Raw genomic sequence first — 19,071 nt, 5'->3', positions numbered from 1 at the left:
GTAGGGCACTGGTGCCCAGCTGCGCCCCCCCCCGCCCCGCCCCGCTCCGCAGTGAGGAGGAGGCAGTAGCTGCAGTGCTCAGGTTTATTGAGGGAGGTGGTGGAGCGGGCGAGCGGCCCCGCATTAAGGCAGCTGTGGCTCTTGCGCTTGTGCAGGGCCTGGGTCTGGCCGAGCGCCTGCCCCTGCCCGTGCCCGTGCCCAGGCCAGTGGAAGGGGCCGCTCCTGTGCAGACGCCGGCACCAGGGCAGCAGCGGTGGGTTCGGCCACTCAGGCCTTGCCCGGGTCCTCCTTGAGGGTCACGGTGCGGTTGAATACCACCTGGGGAGGGGGAGAGACACTGAGCACGGCCTGGACCCCGTGGCAGGCAGTGCCCAGCAGTGCTGGCGGGGGCGAGAGGCACACGGACCTTCTCCTCCGTGCTGTCGGGATCCACCGAGAAGTAGCCCAGGCGCTCAAACTGGAACCTGTCGAAGGGCCGCGCCACCCGCACAGAGCGGTCCACCAGGGCATCCTCCACCACCTGCAGCGAGTCCTGGGGGAAGCAGCACACAGCGGTTGGAGCCCGGGCTCTGCTCCCTGCCTCCGCCACAGATGCCAAGCACAGGGGGACGGCTTTGGCTCCTGCAGCCCAGGGCTCCCCTGCCCCAGCAGCCACCCTCCCAGGGCCCCCACCAGCTGCCGCACCCTCCCTGCTCACTCACGGGGTTGAGGTCACTTAGGAATCCGCCCGGCACCTCCGCAGGGTCCTCTGGGTTCTTGTGCAGGAAGCTGCAATCAGACAGGGCTGTGTCAGCCCCGCTCGCCACTGCTCCTGGCACCCGCTCGGTGCAGCTCCCTCCCGTGGCAGGGGGAAGCGTGGACCCTAGGGTGCTCTGTCCCAGCACTGCCACGTGTACACTTGTGTGAAGACGGCGTGGCGCAGGTGGTACTCACAGGCGCTCGTAGAGCCGAACCTCACAGACCAGCGGCTCTGACACCCAGTGGATAAAGGCCTTGGGCTTCTCCGCGGCGTCCGACCGTGTGCAGGTCACCTCCAGTTCAGTCACATGCCCGCTGGCATCCTGGGGAGGAGGGGAGCCATCAGGAGTGAGCCCCTCTCCCAGGGTGGGTGCCAGCTACACCCCCCGCGTCTGGTGCTGAGCCAGACCAGGCCGTCCAGACTCACCTTGATGATGTTCTGGACGGCGATGATGTAGCCCGTGTGTCTCAGCCCCACCGGCTGCCCAGGAGTCAGGCGCTTGTAGCCCTTCTCCAACACCTGCCGGGAAACCTGCTGCATCAGGGCTGGGCATCGCAGTCAGGCCGTGGCTGTCCTGGCCTACTGGCACAGCTGCTCAGCCCCTGGGCAGCACTGGCTCCCAGCAGCCCCCAGCCACCTGGCTCACCTCCCGGAAGTCACTCTGCTCGATGTAGAGGGTGGGCAGGAAGGGCACATGGTGGAAACCCTTGGTCTCATCAGCTGGGAAATTGGGCACTGGGACCTCCAAAGCCTATGGAGGAGAGCGGGGGTCAGGTGGGGTGGGCAGCGCTGGCATGGCGGCTTGGTCCGTGCGCAGCCCCCTACCCCATCCCCAGCAGCCTCACCTTTGCAGCTGGGAAGTTGGTAATGGTGACTCTGAGTGGGTCCAGCACAGCCATGGCACGAGGCGCCTGCTCGTTCAGCACATCCCGCACACAGGCCTCCAGCAGGTGTGGCTCCATTGTTGCTTGGGCCACCGTCACCCCCACCTGCAGGGACACTGCATCATTACCTGCCTGCCCAGGAGGGTGGCATGGTCCTGTCCACCCCTCACAGCACCTACCCGGGCACAGAAGTTGTTGATGGCCTCGGAAGGGAAGCCTCGGCGCCGCAGCGCTGTCAGTGTGAAGAGCCGTGGGTCGTCCCAGTCCCTACAATGGCAGCATGTGCAGTCAGTGGCAGGGCACGGCCAGTCCCAGCCCCGAGTGCTTGGCCCCAGGCCCGGGCCTGGCCCTCACCTGACAGCACCCGTCTCCACCAGCCTGATGATCTTGCGCTTGGAGACAACGGTGTAGAGGAGGTTCAGACGCCCATACTCCCACTGCACGGGGCAGTACACGTCCAGGGCGTTGCACAACCAGAAGTAGGACGAGCGCCTGCCGGGGAACCCCATCACTGCCTGCAGCTGGCACAGCCCCTGTGCCCTCTAACCTGTGCCCTGCAGACCCCACGCAGCCAGTCTGGAGCAGCATCCCCCTGCCCCCTGGCAATGCCCGGCCTGGCCCTATAGTACCCCCGGAGCCTCCCCAGTGCCGCCCCACCTGGCCTGGAACTCCTTGGTGCAGAGCGAGTGGGTGATGTGTTCGATGGAGTCGCACAGACAGTGAGTGTAGTCATATGTGGGGTAGATGCACCTGGAAGGCAACAGGGAATGAGCGCCTGGGACCAGCGCCATGACCCCCCCGCCTACCCATGCAACGTGCCACGCTTTGCACCACCTAGCTCCTCCCTGCCAGCCCCGTAGCCCAGGCTATGTGCCCATCCCAGCCCACCCTTGGGGAGCAGACTCTGCTCCACCTGCCAGTGCCACCCCCCGGGCCCTAGCAGGTACCAGAATGCCCCAGTCAGCCCAGGCTGATCCCAAGCCCCAACGCGTGGGACAGCCCCCGTGCCCTGATGCCAAGCCAGAAGGCGGCAGACAGCATACCAGGCATCCCCGCTGCGGTGGTGCGGTGTGTACTTGATCCGGTAGGCAACGGGGTCCATCTTCCCGTCCTCCATCACCAGCTTCATGCGAAGTGTGGCTTCGCCCTCCTCAAACTTCCCCTTGCGCATACCCTGCCAAGACAGGGGACCTCAACCACTGCCTCACCCATGGAGAGGTGTCATGGGGCAGGAGCTGGCAGTGGGGCTGCTGGCTACTGCCCCCAACATCTAGAGCAGGGGGACTGGTGCAGGTGAGGAAGGTGCTCCCAGATGCCCCAGCACAGCGCAGTACCTCGAAGAGCAGGAGTGACTCCTCCGCCGGCCGGTCCCGCCACGGCGAGGGTGGCGGGTTGTGGCCCTTGATCTCCTCCACCTTCTGATGGCAGACGTAGGCATGGCCCCTGTGGGGGGGCAGGGAGGGAGTAAGAGCCAGCTCCAGCACCCCCGCCTAGCCCACCACTGGGGTAGCTGGACAACCAGAGCCCACTGCTCCGCCTTAGATGCAGCACATCCCACCTGCCCTGCTTGGGCCTGACCCCCACCTGCCTGCCTCCAGCTGGTGCAGCCCACCCCAGCCCCCTCCACCCAGCTCTGCCTGGGCCCAGGGTCACCTCTGGATGAGCTCCACGGCCCAGGCATAGAGCTGGTCAAAGTAGTCAGACGCATGCGTCACCGCATATGGCTCGTAGCCTGCAGGGAGCAGAGAGCCTGTAAGCCAGTGCCCCTGCAGCACCAGGGCCCTCGCTTCCAAGTGCCAGGCTCAGCACCAGGCCTGGGGCACAGGTGGCTCTTGCCTCAGTGCTGAGCCCCACACAGCAACAGAGGAGCGGGCTGGACCGGGCCAGGTCAGCAGCACCTTCCCCAACCACCCACCCCGGATCTGCAGGGCCTGGCTCACAGCTCAGAGCCCTGCTCCTGCCCTCCAGCCCTGCCAGGCACACCCCTGCAGCAGCTCCTGCGCCCCAGTGCTGCCCCTCCCTCCCTGTGGTGCTCCACAGCCCCGTGCCCTGTACCCAGCCACTCGACCATCTCCCGGATGGCCGTGAAGTACTTCTCCTCCTCCTTCTCGGGGTTGGTGTCATCATAGCGCAGGAAGCAGATGCCGTCGTTGGCCTGGGGAGGGGTACGGCCTGGTCAACCCTGCATAGCCCCCTGTGCCAGTGCCCTGCCCCCAGCCGCTTCCCGGAGCCACTCAGCACAGGGGGCAGGACCCAGATGGCACGTGCAACAGGTGCCAGGCCAGAGGGCCTCACCTTGGCATAGCCGAAGTTGAAGTTGATGGCCTTGGCGTGGCCGATGTGCAGGATGCCATTGGGCTCTGGTGGGAACCGCGTCCGCACCTGTGGGAGACCCAGCTATCAGTGCCCTCCACCTGAGAGCAGCCCCCAAACTCCCAAGCTCTTACCCGGGCTGGCTATATCCCCAAGCTCAGCACCACCACCAGAGTCCTCCCTGGCGAGCCAGAGGGTGCTTGGTCCTCAGGGAGGTAAGGAACAGCATTCAGGGGCCAGCTGCCAGGGCAGGGAGCATGGGACCAGGTCCCTCTGCAGGTTCAGGCCAGCAGCCCAGTGAGAGGAGGCATCTCGGAGCCTGGGAGAAGAAGGGGGAAATCTCCCTGCCTGGCATGACCCTAGTGCTGCCCCGCCTTGCCGTAGGGAGTGGAGGCGTCCGAGAGGCTGGACAGGTGTTGCTCTGGGATGATCTAGGTGCACTGGTGCCGGTGGCTCTATTGTGCAAACTCCCAGGCTTCTGGGCTGTGCTGGCTGTCCCCCCACCTGCTTTCTGCTCCATGTGTCAGGGGGGTTTCTAAGCCTCCCCCAGAGGCACTGGTGCTGCTGTAGCCCAGGCTGGGGCTGGGCTGTGCCAATGCTCCTGCTGGCACCAACCGCGCAGGGTCCTGCTCCTACGCTCAGGCTCAGCCCCGCAATGCAGTGGGGCAGGAAGGGATTTTCCCCCTGCTCAAACTGGTATGTACTGGGGGATTTTGCCTTCCTCTGCAGCAGGGGCACGGCCTCAGTCTGGGCTGTATACTGACAACCTTGTACAGGAACAGGATGTTGGCGGCTGTGGCCCGTTTTCCGGTGGCAAGGGTGGAGGCGATGCCTGGGGCTGTCAGGGCAACTGTGTCGCCCCACTGCTCTGTGAATCTATGATTTGGTGGCGGGGCCGACCCACCTGCCCGCCGGTGATCTCTAGGTGCTGCTTCAGCAGGGCCATGGTGTGAGGCGTGGTCACGTAGCCGTCTGCCTTGTAGTTCTCGCCTAGGGAAGCAGGAGGCTGTGAGTAGGCAGGGCAGGACCCCAATGCCCCAGGAGCTGCCCAGCCACCCCGATGATGTAACCCCAGCCCTGCACTCACCCGGCTTGTGAAACTTGAGAGCCTCGCCACGTAGCTGCTCCATGAGCGACCGCTCCTCCAGGCTCTCAGCCCCTGCAGGGGGGAAACGAGGCTCCTTAGGGTGGGGGGAGCTGGACTGAGCCCCTACCCCCACCCAGGACGAGTGGCATCCCGGCTGATGGGGCAGACAGGCCACAGTCTCTGGGATGCGCAGACCCCCACAGGGAGGAGAGCAGCAAGCCCTGACCTGCCAGTGCTGCCCCCCCCCCAACCTAAGGCACAGCCAGGCCCACTGAGGCTGCCTCACCGCCAGCCCCGGGGCAGAGGCCACTCACCGTTCACCGCTACGGCTGCCTTACGCCTCTTCTCCACCTCGGCTGGCTTGGCCTTGGCAGCCTGCGGGGACAGGGAGCAGCATCAGCGCTGTGGGGCTTCCCAGCGCTACCCACCGCAAAGCTGCCCCCGCCAGCTGCCCGCAGCATAGGCTGGCTAGCTCCCACGGCCACAGGAGCCCCTTTCTGGGCAGGGCTGCCCAGCATGGAGCTGGGAGTTCCTGCCCCACCGGAGCACCAGAACTCCCTGCCGGCCACGGCACGGTCTGCGGGGGCTGTGACACCCAAGGGCAGCTGGGGGAAGGGGCCGCAGAAGCACAGCCAGTCACATGAGGAGCTTGTTGGGAGGCACACAGGAAATGTCAACCGCTGCCAGCCCCCCCCAGCCCCACGATGTCATGCACAGCCACAGAAAAGCAGCAGCTCTGTCACTGCATGGCACAAAGCCTGAGCCCACCCACCATCCCCCACTACCTTTGGCTTCTTCTCCAGGTCGGCCTCCGTCTTTGGGCCCAGCAAGTGCAGCACCTGCCAGGGAAGGGGGCTGAGTGTGGAGGGATGGGCAGGGTGGCAGGGCACCCACCCCAGTGCCCCTGGGTCCTGCCCTCTGGACATGGCATCTGGGCCCTCCCAGGCAGCACTGTCCACCCCAGCCCTAACACCAGCCCACCTGCAAGTCCACCTCGTTCTTGATGATCTTCCCGTCCGCCCACTTCAGCCTGCTGCGCGCCTCCCCTGTGAGCAACAGAAGGCAACTGTGTTGGGCACTCACTTGGGGGCTCCCCGCCAACAGGCCCCGGGACACATGCCAGCCCCTTTAGACAAGGGTCATGGCCTGTCTGGCACAGCCCAGGAGCATGGACACGAACATGGGCACAGCCACCCACAAGCACTGGCCCTGCCCACCCGAGGATGGTGTGCAGAAACTCTGGGGGGGCACAGCCAGGTCCCTCTGCCACAGCCCACTGTCTGCACCAGGGCCCCGTGGCACTCCCTGGGGCAGCAACAGCATCTCCAGCAGGGCACAGCTTGGCCATGGGACAGGCGGGCTGCATGGGCCCAGCTAAGGCCCCAGGGCCAAGGAGCTGATCGGACGGGCCGGGCGAACCCCCAGGGCAGGGGCAGCCCGGTGCCACGGCACTGTATCGCAGCGACCAGGAGAACAGGTCAGGGCAGGGGCACACGAGGGTGGCTGGGGACACGGGCCGGGGACGCAGACCGAGGGGCACAGTGTGCAGGGCACTGGTGAACAGCCGCGGCCGGGAGGGGACACAGCATGGAGGTGCAGGCCCCACTACCGGCTCTGCCTGCCCTCGCACTCACCCATCAGCAGCCCCATGTTGAAGCGATAGCGCTCAGCCAGCAGCTCCGCACGGTGCTTGCTGATGGCAGCCTCCACCTAGAGACGGGCAGGGTCTGTCAGGGCCGGGCTGCGAGCTGCTCCCTGGCACCCGCGGGTGCCCACCGTCATCTGCCACAAGGCGCTCCAGCTCCCCAGGGCCGGGCAGAGCAGCCCGACAGCAGAAACGGCCCTGGCAGCTTGGACAGGGCTGCGCCCCCCGACACTGGCGCTGCCCGCCCTGCGCCCGTGCTCACCGCCTCCTCTATCTGCTCGGGGGTCACAGCCACGCCCACGCCGCAGGTGTGCTCGAAGTCGGCCACGTCGATGGGGTCGAGCGGGTGGCTCTTCACATAGTCCAGCGCGGCTGGGGGGAGCAGGGCCAGGCCAGGTCAGGGGGTGGCAGGCAGCTGCCCCAGGGGCAGGAAACCCCTGGCACCTGTGCTCCCTCCGGAGCCCGGCCCTGCCCAGCAGCACTCAACCACGGAGCTGCTGCCTGCAGCCTCCAGCCCCTTCCCCTGCCCTGGGCTCCTCCGCACGAGCGCGGCGCCAGCCAAGACCCGGAGCCGCGGCTCGCGAGGTCGGCCCCTGCGCCCGCCCCTCGACCCACGGACCCGCGAGTGCCTGCACCGACCGGAGCAGGGCCGGGGCGAGCGCCGGGGACCGGCCGCAGCCCCAGTGCAGCTGAGCAAAGGGGGAACGGGGCAGGGGAGGGTGGAGGCGGGCGGGGGCGCACCGCTGAGCTGCAGGTCCGTGACGATCTTCTTGCTGGTGACGCAGCCCACGAGGAAGCCAAGGCGCTTGGGGTCCTTGAGGCGCGACGCCACGTTGTACAGCAGCGTCCCGGTCGCCCGGTCGATGGCGGGGCCCAGCGCGCCCTGAGCCTGCGGCAGACACGGCGAAGGCACGTTGCAGCGGGCAGGGGCGGGGGGCTGGGGCCGGGCTCGCTGCGGGGCAGGAGGCAGGGGCCGTCGGGGCACAGGGCAGGGGCAGGAAGAGGGGTCAGAGCACACGGGGGACGGGGGTGGCAGGGGCCAGGTCAGGGGTCAGAGTTCATGGAGGGGGCGGGGCCAGGTCACGGGTCACAGGTGAGGGGCCGGGGGGGGGCAGACCTCACGGGGGGGGGGGCAGGGGCCAGGTCAGGGGTCAGAGTTCATGGAGGGGGCGGGGCCAGGTCACGGGTCACAGGTGAGGGGCCGGGGGGGGCAGACCTCACGGGGGGGGCAGGGGCCAGGTCAGGGGTCAGAGTTCATGGAGGGGGCGGGGCCAGGTGACGGGTCACAGGTGAGGGGCCGGGGGGGGTTAGAGCTCACGGGGGGGGCGGGGGCCAGAGTTCATGGAGGGGGAGGGGGAGGGGCCAGGTGACGGGTCACAGGTGAGGGGCCGGGGGGGGTCAGAGCTCACGGGGGGGGGCGGGGACCAGGCCAGGGAGCGGCGGTCAGGGGCCGGGGGCGCGCACCTGGGCGGCGGCCTGGCGCAGCAACGCGCTCAGCGCCTCGTTCTTCAGGGTCTCGCGCGCCTTGTCCGCGCTGAGCCCGAGCGCGGTGAAGACCCGCAGCGCCTCCGCCTCCGCCTCGCCCGGCCCCGCCGCCGCCATGCCGCCACTTCCAGCACCCGGCTGGGGTGTGGCCGCGGCCGCCCAATCAGCGCGCGGGAGGAGGGCGCAGGGGGGGGCGACGCCAATCGGAGCCCTCGACGGCGCGCTGACCAATGGTGGGCCGCGGGCCGCGCAACCAATGGGGAACGGAGAGGCCCGCGAGGGCGGGGCCAGAGCGGTTGACGATTGCGTCATTTAAAGGGCCAGAAGCCAGGGACACCCACGTGGCGGTCGCGGAGCCCCCCCCCCCCCCCGCACTACCCCCACTCGGACTCGGACACGGACACGGACACTGGCACTGGCACGCGGCTGCAGCGGGTTTATTGACGCCCGGCGCGGGCTCAGCGCAGCCCGCGCTCACGGCACCCGCTGCGGTGCGGGGGGTGGAGGGTCCGCCCACGACCCTTCCCCGCGGGGCTCAGGGCTGGGCCGGGGCCGGGGCCGGGGCCGGGGCATCATCCGGGGCCGGGGCCGGGGCCGGGGCCGCGGGACCACGCCGGTCCGGGGCGGGGTCGGCGATGGGGGTCATGGTGTAGCGGGCGCAGAGGCTGGCGGCGGAGCGGCAGCGGTACTCGCCGCGCTCGGTGCGGACGCGCTCGTTCTGCAGCAGCGTGAGCTCCACGGGCACGACCACGGCCGCCTCGCGCCGCACCACCTGCACGGCCAGGCGGGTGCGCGGCGGCACCTTGGCGGGCAGCAGCACCTCGGCCCGCTCGCGCAGAGTGCGGCTCTCGCTGCGGCCCTTCTCCACGCGGAACTCGGCGGCCGCCTCCAGGGCCAGCGTGAAGGCCAGGCCGGCGCGCAGGCGGGTGGCGGCGCTGAAGTGGAAGCTCTGCGCCGTGACCGTGCTGTACTCCCGGCTGCTGCCGCTGCTCAGCGCCTGCTCCGTCTCCGTCTCGTTCACCGCCACCATCTCGTCCAGCAGCACCTCGCGCTCCTCCTCCACGCGCTTCTGGTCCCAGAGCAGGCGGGCCGTGATGCGGGGCCGCCCGGGCCGCAGCGGCCGCAGGTGCGAGAGGCGGTCTTGCAAGCGCAGGCCGGGCCGGTAGTCGGCCAGGCGCTCGCCGGGCCAGGCGATGTACCGCTGGCCGCCGCGGCCTGGGTCCTGGTAGAGCAGCCACACGCCGCGCTGCACCTCATGCGAGGACACGCGGTCGTCAAAGTAGCCGTAGGCCAGGTTGGTCTCCTCCGTCACCACCTTGCTGCGGCCCGCGAAGCCGGCGTCCTCGTACAGCGTGATCTGCGGCTCGTCCAGGTCGTGGTGCACGAGGCGCAGCGAGGAGAAGCTGCCGCGCGGCTCCACCTCCGCGTACTCGCCCTCCTCAAAGGGGAAGGCGTCGCCCTCGTACTTGGGGCCCGTGTAGGCCACCCAGGGCTGCCCCACCACGCGCAGGGAGCTGATGCAGTCCCCGAAGTCCAGCTCGTGCAGGTCGGGCACGTCGCACGTGAACTCCCGCTGCAGCCCCTCGAAGCCGGGGCGCTCGTACACCACGATCCGGTTGGCGCTGGGCTCTGCCGGGGCCACCTCCATCTCGGCGCCTGGCAGCATGTCTGTGCTGGGGCAGCAGGAACCAGCTCTGCAGGGGTGGGAGGCGAGACGTGGGTGCCTGGGCTTGGAGCGGCCTGAAACCTGGCCCTGCCCCTTGGCCCGGGGATGAGCTCCCATCCTCGGGCCGCTCCCCAGGGCAATGCTGCTGTCCACAGCCTTGGGGCTGCTCCCGCCCGAGGGCCCGACACGTCCACCCGTGGAGGTGTCAGTCGTTCCCCCTTCTCCGCCCCCAGTGAGATCCCAGTTCCCCTCCACGGGTCCCTGCCCAGGCCTCCCCGCCAGCCCTGCTGGCACCACCCTGCTTCCGGAGCGCGGGGGACCCAGTCCAGCTCTGCCACCTCCCGCAGCTGCTCCTTCCAGCCCCGGCAGCTGCTGCGCTTGCCAGCCCAGCTGTGCCCATGGGCCTGGGCAGGGGCTGCCCACCCTTGCCAGACACCTTGGGGTCCCGTGGGAAATCCAGGCCTGGTGCCAGGGCTGGAGGACACAGGGCACTGGGGGTGGAGGCCCCTGGAGCTCCTGGCTCCCAGCTCAGCGCCGTGCAGTGCCTCACCTGGACGGGGTCGCGCCTCACCCGTGTGGCCCAGCTGCAGCGAACTTCCCAGGTGCCGGCAGCCCTGTGCTGTGGCTGCTTTAATAGGTGCAGGGACGGCTCCAGGCACGTCGAGGCCTGCACCCAGGGCTGCAGGTCCTGCAGCATCCTGCGATGACAACGCTGCACCCACACAGCAGACCCCACCCACCACGCCCTGCGCCTGGGTGCTGCACAGGATCACACAGCACAGGGCCTCGCCCCACTGGCATGGCCAGTCTGGCCCAGTCCATCCTGCCTCTGAGCCAGTGCGTCGGGACAGTCTGGTCAGGCGACCTGGCCCTGCCCCGGTGACAGGCACTTAGCCACGTGAGCGATGCCGGGCTTTGCTCTGCACCCTTCCTAGTGGGCAGCAGCACCCCAAGGCCCCGATGCGCTGCCCTGATGCTGAGGCCACAGCCCTGCCTGGCACAGGTACCCCGTGCCCCTGCTCTCAGGGGGGCCTGAATGAGCTCCACGGCCGTGTCCTGCTCCCTGTGGAGCCCGACGCCCCGTCCTGCCTGTGGGCCCTGTGAGGGTGCTGCTGTGGGCAGGAGGCTCAGGCCCTGGTGACTTTTCTCTGTGGTTTATGTGCAGAGCTGCTCCATCCCAGAGCCCAGGCAGGTGGGCAGAGGCCAGACTCGTGCCCGGTTACTGAGGTAAGAAGCCCTTCCCGTCCTTGGCCAGAGAGGCCTTGCCCAGCTGGCAGTGCACAGGGCAGGTGCCTGCAGCTCAGGGCAGCTCCTGCCCTGCTTCCACTCCGTCTGCTCCCAGCCCTGCGCAGGATGGGCCGTCCCACCTCCGCCCTGCCCTGGCTGGGCACTCCCAGCTCAGCGTGGCCCTCTGACCCCCGCTCCCAGGGCTCTGGCAGCCCCTTCCCCGCAGGCAGCACAGCCCCCTTTCAGGCCGACCCGCCATAAGCACTGTCTGTGCCACACTCGGCCGCGGGGGGGGTGCCAGCCTGGGACAGGCCCAGCCCTCTGTGTGTGTACCCCTGGCCCACCCCCAGACACGCCTGGAGGGAGCTGAGTACCCGCAGCCCCCACGCCAGGCCTGCCAGCCAGGCCCCAGCAGGGCCAGGAGTGGGGCTGCTTGGCCTGGGCAGTTCTTGGCCGAGGCCCCCTGGGCACTGCCCAGGAGTTGTAAAAGAGCTGGCCAAGGAGCCGCGTCTTGAGCCTAGGGCTGCTGCCACGGTGCTCTGCCGGGCTCCCCGTGGGCTGCTCAGGCCCCAGGACCCGCTCACCCCAACCCTCCCCAGATTGGTCATGGTCCAACCCACCCCCCAGCTCTGCCACCCCAAACCATGGGGCCCCAGGACACGGTCTCACTGCTGCTGGTGCCGTGTCTCCGTGGCACTCAGCAGGCCACAAGGTGGCAGCACCATCCCGCGTGGGCCCCGCCTGCTCGCCCCCACCCGCCGTGTGTGTGTGTGTGTGTGTGTGTGTGTGTGTGTGTGTGTGTGTGTGTGTGTGTGTGTGTGGTGGGGGCAGGAACGTGGCGGGCCAGGGTGGGGGGTCACAGCCAGGCGGCTCGGTGCAGGCCAGGCTGGAGGCAGCACGGAGCCAAGCTGCGAGGGCGGTGCAAGGTCAGGCCACGCACCACCGCCGGCCCCAGCTCCAGCAAAACCTGCTCGCTTGGGTGCAGCCCCCAGCCAAGACCCAGGCAACGTAGAGGTGATGCAGGTGCCCTGCAGGGGAGGGGTGGGGGGCTCCGTGGCCCTGGCCATTAGTGGCCCCCGCTTTCCAGATCACCGTGGCTGTGCTGCTGCAGCCGGGTGGATGGCGGGGGCATGGGGCACAGCCCCTGCTCGGGGCACAGCATTGCCCCGGCCCAGCCCTGCCAGGCCCCAGCCCCCCTGGCAGGCACTGGCTAAGAGGACATGGAGCCCCCGGGCGCAAGGTGATCCCGCTCCCTGCCTGCTTGGCAGCTCGGCTTGGCGGGCGGCCAGGCCTGTGGCACCGCAGCGCCCGGGCGGGCGGGAGCAGCATTCCAAGGAGAGCGGGAGCGGGAGACGCAGCCCGACTGCGCAGGCACTGCCTGGCCCAGGAGCCGCCCCAGCATGGCGCCGAGCCCCAGGCCTGCCAGGAATGAGTGCGAGGCCCCGGCCAGGCTGCAGCCCCTGGCGCATGGGGAGGCTGCCATGGGGGGAGCTGGGCAGGCGCTTTGCTTTCAAGCCCTAGTCCTAGCCCCAGCCGACCTGGGGCACCATGACCCCGGCTGGGCAAGCCAAGGCCAGGTGGTGAGAGCCACCCACGTCCTTCCTCCAGGCCCTGCCCAGCCACGGCTGTGGGTAGCACGCTAGGGATCCTGTGGCTGGGCCTGGGGGTGGCCCCGCACCACGACCACACCAGGGCCTCAGGCCTTTCCCACTGGTGCTGCAACCCACAATGCCCCTACCACCGGCCTGTGGGGATTGGGAGCCATTGATCGCTCAGGCCATAGCTTCCCACCTTGGTGAGCAGCCATCATAGACCACGCGGCTGTGAGCCCAAAGCAACCCTCATCCTGGGCAAGGCTGGGCCCTGAGGGCCGGGACAGGCACCCACTGATGCCTGCCCTGACCTGGCCATGGCCACAACCCTGGGGAAGAGGCCAGTGGACCACCCGTTGCAGCTGGGCAGCATGGCAGGCACAGCGAGGGTGGGGGTCAGCATGGAGGGGCACCAGCCTGGCGGGGGCTGCGCAGCAGGAGCAAGGGGCCAGGGAGCAGACGTATGACACAGGGCCCGTGAGCTGCTGGACCCTGGCATTGCCCCGTGGCTGAGCGATGCGCTATTGAGGGATGTGGCCAGAGCCCAGGGGGATGGCGGCACCAGCTGGGGTGGGGTGAGACAGCTCCCAGGCCCTGCCCCATTGAGCACGCAGCGCCAGGCAGGGGGAACCCAGGCATCTGCGCCAAGGTCATGGAGGGCCCTGGAGCTCCTGCCCACCCTGAAGCTCCCAGCAGCCTGGGAGACAGCAGTGGCCTGGCCCTACTCCCACACCGCACCCCCCTGCAGCCCCCGCGCAGCTCAGAACTGGGGCCAGGCCTAGGGTGTCCCACATTTATTGCCAGATGTTGGATGGGTCCGTACAGAGCGACACCGAGGGCAAAGCCAGGGGCGGTGCGGCGCACACACACACGGCACGGCACGACACGGGGCAGCTCGGCCGGGACTGGGGCGAGGGCGCGGGGGCCGAGGCGGGACTGGATGCCAGGGGCTGGTGCAAAGGGGGCAGGACGCAGCCCCTGCCCAGGCGATGCAAGGGCCAGGGTAGCACAAGGGCAGCGAGTCACCGCCGGGGCCAGAGCGGGGGCCATGGGGCAGCCGGGGCCTGGAAGAGCAGAGGGGCCGAGCATGGGCCCTATCTCCCCCACCCTGCAGCCAGATGGAAGGAAGACCTGCCTGTGTGGGAACCGGGGAACCCCCGTGCCCCCTCTGGGCTGTGTCTGCCCCAGCTGCAGGTGCCCTGCTGCCCCCAGGCAGGCCAGGCCAGAGGGGTCACGTGGGCTGACTGTGCACCGAGGCAGCCTCAGGTCTGGAAGGGCCCCAGTGCCCAGCCAGGCCTCGGGCAAGTGCAGAGCGGGTGCCGGGGAGGTGCCGGCGGCGTGTGGCGTTATTGCTATGAGTGGGGCGGCAGGACCGCCCCGGCGGGCGCTCAGATCACAGTCTCAAAGAGCGTTGCCTTCTCCTTGGGGGCTTCAGGTGCCAGCAGCTTGGCCTCGGCCTCAGGCGTCAAGTACTCGAGGTGGTGGTGCCCCCAGATCGGCGTTGTCAGGAGCTGCCAGCGCTGCGAGCGAAGCCGCCGGTCACCAGCCTGGTCTTGGGGGGCCCAACCCCTCCCGCCCCCACCCCATCCCTGTCAGGCTGCACCATGCAGCCGGTGCCAGGGCCCCGGGTGCTCACCTCTCGCAGGGAGCCCTTGCAGCGCAGCAGTTTGTAGAGAACGGTGCATGGGATGCAGAGCATGGAAGAGAGGGCCATGGCCCAGCCGATGGCGTCACCCCACCAGGGGTACACGTAGGTCTGGTTGTACGTCAGCTGCTGGTAGTTCACCACATGGAAGAGGAAGATGCCCTGGGGTGCAGGAGACAGCCATGAGACCCAGGGAAGTCTCTTCCTCCCCAGGGCCTGGGCAGCCCAAGGACCGTGGCAGGGTGGGCGCGAGGGCTGGGACTCCTGCCTGCGCCACGAGGTGGGTGCAGGACAGAGCTGCCTCCCTGCAGCCACGGGCCACACCGGCACATGTGCCCCCGCGGGGGTGCACTCACCACGCAGACCAGGGGAGTGATGACGGCCCAGCACCACTTCATGAAGGGCAGGGGCCGGTAGCCGATCATGCGGGCCACGTCATCCATGAAGCGGTCGGCTCCTGTGGGACGAGCACAGCGGGTTTGCTGGGGACCTGGTGCCCTGCCCCAGACACTCTGTCCCACCCCTGGCACTCGGTCCCCTGGCCCTCACCATAGACCCAGGCGATGACGACACACTCCCAGAAGGCCTGCCACAGCAGCGTGATGCCGCTGGCCGAGTAGTAGTCGAAGAGCTGAAAGACGTACATGCCGCCCTGGGGCAGCACAGCCATCACCGCCAGCCCCCCCCGGCCCTGCACAGCACCCACCCCTGCACCCAGCCCGCACCCCTACCTCGGTCACCATGGAGAGGTCGATGAGGCAGCAGAGCAGGCAGCACAGCGCGGCTGTGAACTCCCGGCGCAGCGAGCCAGCGCCCGGCTGCGGGAACAGGTCCAGGATGCCCGTGATGAAGCCCTCGACGCCCACGAACTGCACAGGGCAGAAGGGTCAGCATAGCACCGAGCCCCCACGTTCCCCCCCGCTCCTGCTCACTCTGGCCCACAGCCCCTCTTTCCCGGCCGCACCTGGCTGTCGAGTCCCAGCACAAGCAGCATGAAGAAGAAGAGGGTGGCCCAGAGCGGTGACAGGGGCATCAGGGTCACAGCCTTGGGGTAGGCAATGAAGGCCAGTCCGGGGCCTGCGGGAAACGGCTGGGTCAGGGGGTGGCAGGGGCAGGCCTGGCATAGCCTCCAGTGCTGGGAGCTGCCCCAGCACCAGGCTGGAGTCAGCACTCACCTGACTCGGCCACTTTGGAGATGTCGACGCCCTGCTCGGACGCCATGAAGCCCAGCACTGAGAAGACCACGAAGCCGGCAAAGAAGCTGGTGGAGCTGTTGATCACGGCCAGGACGTAGGCGTCCCTGCAGGAGGCAGGGGGAAGGTCAGTGCCATGTGGGGAACGCGCTGCGTGTGGCCTGGCCCCCCCAGTGCCGGACCTCACCGGTAGCAGTTGTTGTGGAACCGGTTGTAGCTGCCCAGTGCGGTCAGGGCACCCAGCCCGATGGCATAGGAGAAGAAGATCTGCGTGCCCGCGTCGATCCACACCTGGGCGCACAGGAGGGTCACAGCCCAGGGGTGCCCCCAGCTCTGCCCCGCCCCACCCCACCCCGCTCCAGCCCTTTCAGCCACCCCTCACCTGGGCTTCAGCCAGCTTGGACCAGTCGGGCTTCAGGTAGTAGACGATGCCCCCCAGCGCCCCAGGCAGTGTGACACCGTGCACCAGCAGCAGAATCAGGACCACGTAGGGGAACAGTGCTGTGAAGTACACGACCTGCCGGAGCAGGCGCGGGTCAGGCCGGCTGCACTCGGCGCTGGGCAGGGGCCCTTCCCAGGGCAGGCTGCAGCTGTCTGGCCTGGGGGCGCAACAGCCCCAGCCACATCCCCAGGGCTCAGCCCACGCTGCTGTCTTCACTCGGGGAGTCCATGCCTCAGCCTTGTGGGGCTGCTGGGTCCCTTGGGCAGCAGAGCGGGGGCCAGGACAAGCGGGCACTGGCAAGGCGCTGGGAGCTCTGCGGTGCCAGCCGCGACTGTCCCAGGGTTACCTCCGAGCCAGGCGCAATGCTGACCCAGGAGCTAGGACTCTGGTCCCCGCCAGTGGCTCCTCCCTGCCATCTGCCCGCGTCGGGGTGCGGGAGACCGAGGGCACGGCAGCGCTCGGGAGCAGAGCCAAGCCCTGCAGAGCCCCACCTCCAGCAGGAGCCCAGGGGATGCTGCAGCTCAACTGGCTGGCACCCGGCACTGACAGCCCCTTGGGGCGGGGTGTGCGCAGCACGGACCTCACGCCGGATCTCGTGGCCGCGTCCCTGCCGCCTGCCCGGGCGGCCGTTACCTTCCCGGTGGACTTGACGCCCTTCCAGATGCAGAAGTAGACGATGAGCCACGTGGCCAGCAGGCACAGCACCATCTGCCAGTGCAGCTCCCCTGGCTCGCCCAGGCCCCCTGAGAGCCGCAGCACCTTGTTCCTGCAGCGGGCACAGCGCGGCACGGCCAGCTCAGCAGGCGGCTCCCACCGGAGCTCCCTGGCCCCCGCCCACCCCCGGCCTGGGCACTCACTCCCAGAACTCGATGACGGGCGAGCGCTTGCCGGCCAGCTCGGCGCAGCTGAAGTTGCCAGGGCCGGCACTGCTGTTGGTGCCGTTGGGGCACAGGCCCAGGGCGAAGAGCTCAGTGCAGCGCTCCGTGTTCCAGGCGTGGCCGCAGGTGGCCCAGGGCAGCGTGTCCGTGAGCGAGTGGGCCAGGTAGAAGAGCCCCCAGACCAGGATCATGATGTAGTAGGAGTTGCAGAAGAACACGATGACCATGGAGGCCAGGCCCAGACCTGGAGGTGCGGGGGGCACATCAGAGCCGGCAGGGCTCAGCGCCGGAGCCAGAGCTGGCTCTGACGGGCTGGGCGGGGCTGGGCGCGTGGCCCCCGCACGCACCTTTGAAGAGGGGGGCGATGTTCCAGGCGGCGATCCCGCCCTGCTTCATGAACTGGCCCAGCGCCACCTCCAGGAAGAAGACGGGGATGCCCCCCACAAAGACGATCAGGAGGTAGGGGATCAGAAAGACGCCTGTGGGGACACCTGCGCCGTTGGGACAGGCAGGGGGCCGGGGCCAGGCCCAGCGGCTTCCAGCTCTGAAATGTGGGCAGGCAGCCGCGCCCCTCCCCCCGCTGCAGCCCCCCTGCTCCAGCACGCTGCGCCCGCCGCCTGCTCGCGGATCTAGGTCAGAGCTGGCAGGGGCGCGGGAGCGGGCGCGTGCCCAGGGGTCTGGCCCCGGCCAGCCAGCTGCCTGCGGGTGTGCGGGATTCTCCCACAATGCACCAGGGCAGAGCCGGGGCTGTGCGTGCCGCGTTGGGGTGGGGGGGGGAGGGCAGGGAGGCAAAACAGAGCTCCACGGCAGCGCGGAGACGGTTGCCGTGGAAACGGGGAGAGCAGGCAGGGCCGGGGCGGTGCGGTGCGGTGCGGGGAGTGCGGCCCGCGGCCGGCCCTCACCTCCGCCGTTCTTGTAGCAGAGGTAGGGGAAGCGCCAGACGTTGCCCAGCCCCACGGCGAAGCCCACGCACGACATGATGAAGTCCATCTGCCGCGTCCAGGTCTCGCGCTCAGGCACGGGGATCTTCACGGGCGCTGCGGGCACCACCAGCGGCGCGGTGACGGCCCGCTCCTCGGGGCCCGGCTCGCCCGGCCCCGCCGGCTCCGCGCCCTCCACCTCGGCTGCCTCCGAGCACCTGCTGCCCTCTGCGGAGACAAGGCCGGGCCGGGGGGGTGGCTGTGGGGACTGGGACCCCCACGGGCCTGGGCGCCATCGCTGCCCTGGTCACAGGAGCCCTGCCCCATGGGCCGCCAGGCTGGACTGGGGGCACCGGGAACCTCTCCACCAGGCTGGGACGGGGGGCACTGGGAACCTGCCACCAGGCTGGACTGGGGGCACCGGGAACCCCCCTGCCAGGCTGGACTGGGGACACTGGGAAGCCCCCCCGCCAGGCTGGACTGGGGACACTGGGAAGCCCCCCCGCCAGGCTGGACTGGGGACACTGGGAAGCCCCCCCCACCAGGCTGGACTGGGGACACTGGGAACCTGCCACCAGGCTGGACTAGGGTCACTGGGAACTCCTCCAGCAGGCTGGACTGGGGACGCTGGGAACTCCTCCAGCAGGCTGGACTGGGGGCACTGGGAACCCCCCGCACCAGGCTGGACTGGGGGTGCGGGCCGCCGACCGCGAGTGACGCCGCAGGTGCGGGCTGCGGCGTGACGTCAGGCTGCAGAGCGGTGACTCAGGCGCCGCACGTGCGGTGCGGGCCGGGCCGGGCCGGGCCGGGCCGGGCCGGGGGCGGCGCGGGGCACAAAGCGGGAGGCGTCTCCATATAAGGGCGGCCGAGCGGCGCGGAGCGGGTCGGTGGCGCAGGCGGGCCGGCGGGGCCTTACCTGGGCCGGTCCCGGCGGGCGCAGGGGCCGGGGCCGGGGCCATGGCGGCGCGGGCGCGGGCGCGGGGCGGCGGCGGCGGGCGGGCGGGCGCGGGGGCGGCCCGGCTCAGAAGCAGTCCACGAAGCACTTGAAGGTGAGCCGGAAGAACCTCATGGATGGCGCTGGGCACCGGGGGCGGCCGGGCCGGGCGGCGGGGGCGGCGGGCTCAGCGCCGGGCGGCGGCGGGGCCAGCTCCGGGCGGCCGCTCCATCGCTCTGCGCCGCCGGCAGCGACGGCAGCCGCCACCGCGCCGCGGCCGGGCCGCCCCCCGCGCCCATTGGCTCCCGCTGCCTGCCGGGACATGCAGTCCGCCGCCGCCGCCGCCGCCGCGGGCTGGGGCTGGGGCTGGGGCCGGGCGGGGCGCGGCGCGGCGCGGCGCGGCGCACGGAGCAGGCGGACA

The 19,071-nt window shown here is 69.7% G+C and overlaps 3 protein-coding genes across 3 annotated transcripts; all 3 read right to left on the bottom strand.

Annotated features, from left to right (window-relative positions):
- Nucleotides 1–70: 70 nt before the first annotated feature.
- Nucleotides 71–8,294, bottom strand: QARS1 (glutaminyl-tRNA synthetase 1). Its single transcript, XM_006260300.4, has 24 exons — nt 8,133–8,294; nt 7,410–7,557; nt 6,931–7,040; nt 6,658–6,733; nt 6,005–6,069; nt 5,809–5,862; nt 5,338–5,398; nt 5,024–5,095; nt 4,841–4,926; nt 3,919–4,005; nt 3,679–3,778; nt 3,277–3,355; nt 2,958–3,066; nt 2,667–2,797; nt 2,281–2,373; nt 1,978–2,115; nt 1,803–1,890; nt 1,585–1,728; nt 1,386–1,490; nt 1,166–1,258; nt 934–1,061; nt 702–768; nt 407–532; nt 71–318 (listed from the first exon to the last, which is right to left on the bottom strand). The coding sequence occupies exons 1-24, from the start codon at nt 8,268–8,270 to the stop codon at nt 268–270; spliced, it is 2,349 nt and encodes a 782-aa protein (XP_006260362.2). The 5' UTR covers nt 8,271–8,294; the 3' UTR covers nt 71–267.
- Nucleotides 8,295–8,627: 333 nt separating this feature from the next.
- LOC102565421 (epidermal differentiation-specific protein) lies at nt 8,628–10,432 on the bottom strand. The gene is made up of 3 exons (XM_059715994.1): nt 10,370–10,432; nt 8,737–9,847; nt 8,628–8,639 (listed from the first exon to the last, which is right to left on the bottom strand). Exons 2-3 carry the CDS (start codon nt 9,817–9,819, stop codon nt 8,628–8,630), a joined length of 1,095 nt encoding a protein of 364 aa, XP_059571977.1. The 5' UTR covers nt 9,820–9,847; nt 10,370–10,432.
- A 2,985-nt stretch (nt 10,433–13,417) lies between these two features.
- Nucleotides 13,418–18,891, bottom strand: LOC102560675 (sodium- and chloride-dependent creatine transporter 1). The gene is made up of 14 exons (XM_059716107.1): nt 18,633–18,891; nt 17,699–17,944; nt 17,144–17,275; nt 16,776–17,040; nt 16,552–16,684; nt 15,859–15,993; nt 15,664–15,767; nt 15,459–15,583; nt 15,248–15,360; nt 15,015–15,152; nt 14,833–14,935; nt 14,640–14,740; nt 14,275–14,445; nt 13,418–14,158 (listed from the first exon to the last, which is right to left on the bottom strand). The coding sequence occupies exons 1-14, from the start codon at nt 18,673–18,675 to the stop codon at nt 14,027–14,029; spliced, it is 1,941 nt and encodes a 646-aa protein (XP_059572090.1). The 5' UTR covers nt 18,676–18,891; the 3' UTR covers nt 13,418–14,026.
- Between the last annotated feature and the right edge of the window lie 180 nt (nt 18,892–19,071).

This window comes from Alligator mississippiensis, chromosome 12 (assembly GCF_030867095.1).
Source record: "Alligator mississippiensis isolate rAllMis1 chromosome 12, rAllMis1, whole genome shotgun sequence".
NCBI classification, from domain to species: Eukaryota; Metazoa; Chordata; order Crocodylia; family Alligatoridae; genus Alligator; species Alligator mississippiensis.
This window is presented reverse-complemented; position numbering and strand designations above follow the sequence as displayed.

Coding starts and splice junctions, on each gene's coding strand:
- LOC102560675 (XM_059716107.1), bottom strand. CDS start 18,675: ATGGCCCCGGCCCCGGCCCCTGCGCCCGCCGGGACCGGCCCAG. Junction 15,994..16,551: donor GCGTCAAGTCCACCGGGAAG/GTAACGGCCGCC, acceptor CTGCTCCGGCAG/GTCGTGTACTTCACAGCACT. Junction 15,768..15,858: donor CCAAGCTGGCTGAAGCCCAG/GTGAGGGGTGGC, acceptor CTGTGCGCCCAG/GTGTGGATCGACGCGGGCAC.
- LOC102565421 (XM_059715994.1), bottom strand. CDS start 9,819: ATGCTGCCAGGCGCCGAGATGGAGGTGGCCCCGGCAGAGCCCAGCGCC.
- QARS1 (XM_006260300.4), bottom strand. CDS start 8,270: ATGGCGGCGGCGGGGCCGGGCGAGGCGGAGGCGGAGGCGCTGCGGGTC. Junction 2,374..2,666: donor CACCGCAGCGGGGATGCCTG/GTATGCTGTCTG, acceptor GTTGCCTTCCAG/GTGCATCTACCCCACATATG. Junction 533..701: donor TCCTAAGTGACCTCAACCCC/GTGAGTGAGCAG, acceptor TGCTTCCCCCAG/GACTCGCTGCAGGTGGTGGA.